The sequence below is a fragment of the Camponotus floridanus genome, unplaced genomic scaffold (genome assembly GCF_003227725.1).
Source record: "Camponotus floridanus strain SB8 unplaced genomic scaffold, Cflo_v7.5 scaffold89, whole genome shotgun sequence".
Classification (NCBI taxonomy): domain Eukaryota; kingdom Metazoa; phylum Arthropoda; class Insecta; order Hymenoptera; family Formicidae; genus Camponotus; species Camponotus floridanus.
In genome coordinates, this window is record NW_020229859.1 from 860,819 (window position 1) to 869,491 (window position 8,673).

General features: G+C 25.6%; 2 protein-coding genes across 2 annotated transcripts; both read right to left on the reverse strand.

The window, feature by feature from the left end:
- Window positions 1-637: 637 nt before the first annotated feature.
- On the reverse strand, window positions 638-1,333 carry LOC112639760. Its single transcript, XM_025414732.1, has 3 exons — window positions 1,295-1,333; window positions 837-1,101; window positions 638-708 (listed from the first exon to the last, which is right to left on the reverse strand). The coding sequence occupies exons 1-3, from the start codon at window positions 1,313-1,315 to the stop codon at window positions 638-640; spliced, it is 357 nt and encodes a 118-aa protein (XP_025270517.1). The 5' UTR covers window positions 1,316-1,333.
- A 1,208-nt stretch (window positions 1,334-2,541) lies between these two features.
- On the reverse strand, window positions 2,542-5,269 carry LOC112639761 (F-box only protein 21-like). Its single transcript, XM_025414733.1, has 4 exons — window positions 5,000-5,269; window positions 3,067-3,342; window positions 2,706-2,886; window positions 2,542-2,556 (listed from the first exon to the last, which is right to left on the reverse strand). Exons 1-4 carry the CDS (start codon window positions 5,158-5,160, stop codon window positions 2,542-2,544), a joined length of 633 nt encoding a protein of 210 aa, XP_025270518.1. The 5' UTR covers window positions 5,161-5,269.
- Between the last annotated feature and the right edge of the window lie 3,404 nt (window positions 5,270-8,673).

Sequence of the window (8,673 nt, forward strand, 5' to 3'; positions counted from 1 at the left end):
CCTGCATCATTTCCAAAATATAAAAAATAATTTCAAAATAAAATTTAAAGTAAAATTTAAAATTTATGATAATGAATGTGATTGTGTAAATAACTATTCACTTCTGTTGTACGCATCTTCAATGGATTGGCCATTGATTGACATTTATTTATGATAAATATACAGATTAAATTCATCATAACATTCAATATAAAACATCCTTTATATTCTATTTTCTCTAATGTAACTCATGAAAATAACTTTAATTTTAACTCTAATTTGTAATAAAACAATAAATTTAGATAATATACAGAGATTACATATATTTAGATAATATACATAGATACATAATATACATAATATACATAATTATAATTTCAGTATGGAAAAATTTCAGTAATGGAATATAATTATAAATATTATAATAGTTTATAATAAAAAAACTACAGTAGGACTGGACTACTACTATTACTATTTTATAACAAAAAAGAATATGACATAAAAAAATATTTTGATTATATGATCGCATATATTTACTATCTAAAACTACCTAAAAATATTATAAATTATAACTATTATTAAAATATTTTATAAATCACCGCAGCATCTTTTGGGTAATGTTTTGCTAGCATTTGGTTTGGTATATAATGAGTATCCGTCATTTACAGAAATATCGCCCTATTTCTGTATTATATATCCACCGAGACTGGCATATCGATGTTATAAATCCTAAAACAAAACATATATTTTTATACGTTATACAAATAATACATAATAAAAATATATATATATATATATATATATATATATATATATTGTATGATATATAAACAGAAAGAAACGTTTGATATTCATACTTTGTGGTACGTAACACATGATGTCATTATCTATCAAAATGATATAATACGGTTCTACGTGATTCCCAATGTCGCATTCGAACTCTAATTGATACGGAGGAAAAGAAAACCATTCAGTTTGATATTTGTTATGCCATCCAATTATGACACCGACGTAACCAGCTTTACTTTCATAATTATCTTCAAAACTAACAACCATTCCAATTGCGAATTTTACTTTATCCGATCTTCTTTCGCAACACTTTTCAATAAGAAGAGATGTACACTGTAAAATTAGAATATAATTGACGTTTCTTTTTTTAATTAAATTTTAAATCACATTTTGTAGTTTTGATTTGATTATAGATAATTAATAATTTATAATTATAACAAATGTGATTATATATTAATGTACTTTATGTATACATATAATAAACTATCTTCAAAGTGATTTATAATAACATAAAAAAAGTACCTACCATATCAGTATTTATATCCATTTCTGAGAGAAGAGTAAAAGAAATATCTGTCGGCATATAATTTTTAAAAACTTTTCCTAGTTCATAGATTATCTAAAAAAAAAAATTAGTTATTAAATTTTAAATAAATTATAAAATCATTTGTAATGACAAAATTCCAATTACATATATATAAAATTTAAGATTCTTTGCCAAATTCTATAATCGATAGCAATTGTTGCACATTATGTGAACATTTACAATTTTTCTAAATACATATGTATTAAAAGCTACTAATTGATTTCAATTTCCTTGAAATGTACTATAGAGGGAGAATCGCTGAGTATTTTCCATCAAATATACAATTTTATATTAAATAACAATTATATTTATGAATAAAAAGCAAAGATTTTTAATTAAAACCCTATTAAAATAAAAAATCGTAATACAAGTAATTAATAACTCACTTGTTTTATAGGTATAGATGTCTTCATCCGATTGGGCACGACTTGATGTGATCGATATATAATTATAAAAGAAAGCTGCGGATAAATATGTTGATTGTACATCGACTTAATATTAAAATATTCTGTATATTCTCCTGGACCTCTATATCGAAAATAAAGAAAAACATATATATAAATAGATGTAAATACAGATATATATAGATATCAGTACTATATCTTTTAATGATAATTATTTTAATCTATTTAGAGCAATTTTTTAAAAGTAAAAGTACCGAAAAAAATTATTATTTATTCTAATGCTTTAGTCTATTAGATTATACATCTTTTTCTTACATTATGTACATGTGTGAATGTAAACATAATTATATGCGTATATGAAAGGAAAATTAAGTGATCTCAAAATCGAGATCAGGTACATATATTACCTTGGTTTCCAAGCCAAACAAGTTTCTGAAGAAAATATATTGCTATGGTCCATCATTGTTAATTCAATATGTATACCCATTCTTCTCGCCACGCAGATATATATTATACACCATAACAGTTTTTTTATTATGTAATTCCTGAAAATGATTTTCTCTAATCAGTAACAAAACAATAACTTAAAATAACTTAAAAATAAACTTATATATTTTATTTAATAAAAAATAATTATAGTATTTCCGGTAATTTGTAATAAGAAAAAATATCACATAAGAAAATATGCTGCGTATGGGTCCGCATATACGTACTTGATCTAATTTCCACGGATAATTTATGTTATAGCGATCGAAATTTAAAATAATATCGTTCAATCTGCATTTAATTTGTCTTGCACTACATTCACCCCAATAATTTTCATGAATATTATTATGTTTCCAAAAGGAAAATTGTTTAGATGATATCGAAAATATTTCATGAGTGGGACTTTTCGCTTTAAGAAGCTTTAACACATTTTGCATAATATCTTTAATCAGTTTGTTTACATGGGACAAAGAAATATATTTTTCTGGATAACACCATTGTAATGTTATAGTGAGCACTTTTTCTAAAATTTGTTGTTGATGAGGATTATTTATAAATTTTTTCCAATTTCTTTCAAAATTTTTTTTAAGCCAGCATCGAAAAAGTTTCATACTGTAATATCTATGTGTTAAATCGCATTCCCTGAAATATTCACAATTTATTGTATATGATTAATACATTAATTTATTTTATAAATACAAACACACACACACACACATATATATATATATATTTATATATATATATATATAATTAATATATATATATATATAATATATATATATATTAATTATATTTTAATATATATCTCGAGTCACATACCATGGAGATTGTGTATAAATGCTTCTAATAAATTCATCTTTCAAAATAGCACAATGCATACAATTCGCATTTGAGTAATCTTTATGTAGGCTGAATAAGGAAGAGAATTCATCTACATATTTATGATTATTAACATAGTAATAATGCTTTTCTGACATGTGAGATACATAGGCCCACAATTCTTTTGCGCATTTCATACCGGTTTGCACATCGGTAATATCGGCTTCATAAAAATTTTTATCATCTTCCTTATAACATTTTTTCACAGAAGGCCATCTAAAATTTAAACAGAAATATTTTAACTAATTTTCTTAAATTATATCAAAAATTGTACAATGCCGCATAATATCTAAATCAAATTGAAGAATACATTTAATATTATTAATAAAAATAGGAAATATGAGCGAATAATCTTTAAGCAAATTATAGCAATAATAATATAATAATAATATTATCTTTATAGATTACAATATATGTAAACTTCATTTGGAATGCCAACTGGATTTTGATTTATAATGTCTAAATATCTATGGATGCAAGATACGCCAGACTATTGACTTTAAGATAAATGAAATCTAATATAAAACTTCTTGAGAGACACGTTTTTCAAATACAGTAGGCGCCAATAATGCCTTAACATATGAAATTGGTCGCATTCGGGATTAATAATGACTAGATATTATTAAGTTATTATTAGTCTCAAATGCGACCATTTCATATGTTAAGGCATCTTTGGCGCCTACTCTACATACATAATTCAGCATGTGTTATACAATGTTTCATTATTTGACAAAGTGATATTTTATGATCGATAACATTCTTGTGACAAAATATATACACTATACTAAATAATTACAAAATGCGCAGTTTATTTTTACAAGGCAGCATGTGACGAACAGTTTATATATTATATTATAACATATAAAGTTTGAATTTCTTATACATTCGCACATATATCTGCCACAAATTTATGCGTACGCTCAAATATTTTAAACTTTTCGCATCGATTATTAGTAATTCGTGTGGCATAAACGATAAGATTTAAAACACTATTTATTTTGTGTGATATAAGCTGCGCACTGTCGTGTTTATGGTACAACTTATGTATTATGTGTTAAAACATATAAAATAATATTTAAAAAATTAATATTTTTCTATGAGAAAGTTAAAATATCAAATGGCCTGAACAAAAATTATGGTCTAAGATAAATCATCAACTATAAAATTAAAGTTTTGTAGGAAATTTACATACGGGCCGAATGATTTGTCGGTAACACACATATTTTCATTTTATTATATATTTCTTTGTATATATTTAACGTACAGATCATCTATGAAAACTGATGAAATAGAACATGAAGTATTTTATATTATTGCTTTTAATTTAGCTAAAATATATTAATTTCGTATAAAAATATTCCACAAAAATTTATATATTTTAGATTTATTCTTGTTCGAAAAATCATCTCTGTCATAGTTATTCCTATATCTTGGAAGAAATAGTTATTGATAATATAATAAATTATTCTATATTTTTTATAGAACGTTGGAAGAGTTTTTTCGAAAATGTTTAGAAAATTTTTAAACAAAGACAGACTTTACATCATTGATAGTTTTTAGCTAAAAATTTTTAAAATTTACAGGATTTTATTAGAGACGCAAAAGAATCGATTCTTAAAACAATGCGATAGCATTGCGAATATGCGAATTTTTGAAAATATTGATTAGAAATTAATTTTAAAATTTCTTGAATTACATTTTCATTTTTGGAAATTAATATTCAAAATGCAAAGTATTTGTTTCAAACAGTTCAAGAAACGATTTATTTGGTTTGATATAATTTTTAGTTTCTGGCCAGATTTTTGTCAAATTTTTTCTCATATGTGTGATAAACTACTCAAATAACAAATAAAATAACAAATAAAAAACTTACCTCTGGATAAACTTTTGTCTCCATAGATTTTTGTCATTAATAATTAATTGGCGGAACTGCTTGGATGTGGAGCTAAAGTTTACGATGTCTTTAATGGTGATATCTTTATATTCTAAAATTTTGAAAACTATTTCTGTAGGCATGTGTATTAGCATAGCCATTGTTGTTATTATTAAAATTTAAAAAAATTTTAAAACTTTGAAAAAATTCTGTTTTATTAACGAATCTGTCGATACACTTTAACGCGAATAGTGCACGATGTTCACTGTACGAAGCCAAATCTCAAACTAAACCTTTCGGGGATGTCCTATGGAATGGTTCTAACAAAGCACGACTATCTTAGGTTTAACGAGAAAGACCAGAAAAGAAAGGGAAAAATGAATTTAATGACATTTCTTTTCCCTCTCTTTCGAGCATGCGCAGTGAGTTTTACCGGACTTATCTGCTTTTATGAATAGTGGCAATTTTTGACTATTTACTTTTTCCGATAAAGGAAACAAAGAACGGATACTTTCTTTATGCATTCTTTAATTCTTGTCTGTGATTCATATTTTATCTATTTTCATAAATAACGGTATTAATGCTCATAATAAGCTCTATGTGATTTATATAGCCTATTTGATTCTCTTCTGTTAATATATTTTAATATTTTTTTATTTCTGCACAAAAAATATATATCCTAATCTCACTCATTTATCTATTTATTAAGTAGCTTAAAAAAGATCTCTTTTAAAACTCATACATTTTTATCAAAATTGATTTAATTATTTTATTTATAAAAAAAATTTATAAAGAATATAAGCCATGCTTGGTTAATAAAAAATGATGTGCATAAGATGACACCGAACTATGTTATTGTTATCGAGAATAATTATAAGAACCGATCCGAGCTCGGTGAAACTCATACTCCTCTTGCCATCCGTACATTGGCAACAGCCTGGAGTAAAAATGCTTTTTTATATCTTTAATTATATATATACATATATATATATATATATATATATATATATATAAACTACTTACTTTTTGAAATAAAATTTAATCATTATAAATTACAAATACTTTACATGTTAAATACAAAAAACTATTGAATTACTTTATCATATATCATCTATGATATCGGGAGTATCTTTTATCACATATATGATGCTGAATCATTTATGTTCAATTATGAACAATTATTTATGTTCTATACTTAATCATCTCGCGATCTCCTCCCGAACTCTGTAAGTCAGAGGCGACAGTTTTTAAAGTGATCTATGAGTCGCAATGTGCAAAATGAATGTTATTAAATATATATACAGGGTATCTCAAAACTCATAATCAATCTTTCAAAGACAGATTCCTGGGATCATCTGAAGACGATTTTTCCTCAACGAAAATGTTGAGACACTAATAATTTTCAAATTATAAGTGATTGAAAATAAGGGGTTTTTCGTAAACTAAGCTTTGCAGAAATAAAATATTAACAAAACCATATTCTCCGATTAATTTTAAATAGAGTTTACTTTAGTTGAGCTTTAATTTAAGGCTTAATTGCAAAGGTATATGATGACAAAAATCGAACATGCAAAAAATGATGGCATTCATTGACATTTTCGCTGAAGAAAAATCGTCTCCAAATGATCCCAGGAATCTGTCTATGAAAGTTTGATTATGTGTTTTGGGAGGCCCTGTATAATTTAAAAAAATAAAAATATAATATTCATATTTTGCAACGTTTATTTTGAATTAATTTAGATTCCTTCGATGTTTTTAAAAGTGAAAGCGGAAACAAAAATTCATGGAGTTCTTACCTGAGTTTCCCCAATGTCATTTACTGCAAGCATACTGCTTAAATTCTTTCATTCTTTTGTGATTTATGCTTTTTAATTTTTATTTTATTTTTCCTTTATTTATTTTTTCTTTGTTTATTTTTTCTTTTGTGATTCTTTTGTGTGCTTTTTTAAGTTCTTTTTCAATGGAAAAAAAGTAATTCATCTTGTTTAACACTATCTGTTTCGTTTCTGAAACATATTCTCTTTCTTTCTCACTTTTTCCGCTTTTCGTTTTGCTGTTCTTCCTCCCCTCCACCCCGCTCTCACTCTCACTCCTTCTCTCTCTAACCTTCTTGTCATATCTTTTAGAGAAATAAATTCAAACATTTATCATTACATAACATTTACGAGTTCCGTCGCGCGTGCGCTGTTGTGTCTTCAATGATTCCACGAAATGTAATATAGTAAAATCTTGTGAATGAAATGTAATATAGTAATCTCATTTGTTTATTTAATATTAATAATAAAACTGTTTCGCGCGCACATGCATTATTTTATGACCGACTTCTCATTTGTTTTAGAAGATATGGGATGGTGTTAAAGAAAAGCAATTGTCGAAAATCGTGTATTTGAAAAGAATACTAGAAGTGAATCTACCCATAGGGCATAGAATATTGAAGCAATATTATTAATATTGTTGTAACACATTGCTATAACATTGCAATGTTGCCGCAATATTGCTGCAATTTTCTGTACTCTCTTATATATATATATATATATATATATATATATATATATATACATATATATATATATATAAAGAGAGTTGTAGTTTAACTACTAAAAATTTATATGCCGAACTATAACATAATTATAATCAGCATTCACACAGGAAGTCTGCTTAAAAAAACCGGCTGTTGTGAGCATGTTGATTCTTGATATCAATATTTCAATATTTTTAGTATAAATTATCAAACAATAAACTACTTACATTTTTGTAATAAAATGTTATCATTATAAATTACAAATGCTTTACATGTTAAATACAAAAAAACTATTGAATTACTTTATCATATATCATCTGTGATATCGGGAGTATCTTTTATCAGATATATGATGCTGAATCATTTATGTTCAATTATGAACAATTATTTATGTTCTATACTTAATCATCTCGCGATCTCCTCCCGAACTCTGTAAGTCAGAGGCGACAGTTTTTAAAGTGATCTATGAGTCGCAATGTGCAAAATGAATGTTATTAAATATATATACAGGGTATCTCAAAACTCATAATCAATCTTTCAAAGACAGATTCCTGGGATCATCTGAAGACGATTTTTCCTCAACGAAAATGTTGAGACACTAATAATTTTCAAATTATAAGTGATTGAAAATAAGGGGTTTTTCGTAAACTAAGCTTTGCAGAAATAAAATATTAACAAAACCATATTCTCCGATTAATTTTAAATAGAGTTTACTTTAGTTGAGCTTTAATTTAAGGCTTAATTGCAAAGGTATATGATGACAAAAATCGAACATGCAAAAAATGATGGCATTCATTGACATTTTCGCTGAAGAAAAATCGTCTCCAAATGATCCCAGGAATCTGTCTATGAAAGTTTGATTATGTGTTTTGGGAGGCCCTGTATAATTTAAAAAAATAAAAATATAATATTCATATTTTGCAACGTTTATTTTGAATTAATTTAGATTCCTTCGATGTTTTTAAAAGTGAAAGCGGAAACAAAAATTCATGGAGTTCTTACCTGAGTTTCCCCAATGTCATTTACTGCAAGCATACTGCTTAAATTCTTTCATTCTTTTGTGATTTATGCTTTTTAATTTTTATTTTATTTTTCCTTTATTTATTTTTTCTTTGTTTATTTTTTCTTTTGTGATTCTTTTGTGTGCTTTTTT

What these genes read in the sequence shown, in the direction of transcription:
- LOC112639760 (XM_025414732.1), bottom strand. Translation starts at nt 1,315, where the DNA reads ATGGATATAAATACTGATATG. An exon ending in TGGATATAAATACTGATATG is followed by an intron (nt 1,102 to 1,294) that starts GTAGGTACTTTT and finishes CTAATTTTACAG; the next exon opens with TGTACATCTCTTCTTATTGA. An exon ending in CATGTGTTACGTACCACAAA is followed by an intron (nt 709 to 836) that starts GTATGAATATCA and finishes GTTTTGTTTTAG; the next exon opens with GATTTATAACATCGATATGC.
- LOC112639761 (XM_025414733.1), bottom strand. Translation starts at nt 5,160, where the DNA reads ATGGCTATGCTAATACACATGCCTACAGAAATAGTTTTCAAAATTTTA. An exon ending in AGACAAAAGTTTATCCAGAG is followed by an intron (nt 3,343 to 4,999) that starts GTAAGTTTTTTA and finishes TTTAAATTTTAG; the next exon opens with ATGGCCTTCTGTGAAAAAAT. An exon ending in ATTTATACACAATCTCCATG is followed by an intron (nt 2,887 to 3,066) that starts GTATGTGACTCG and finishes TGAATATTTCAG; the next exon opens with GGAATGCGATTTAACACATA.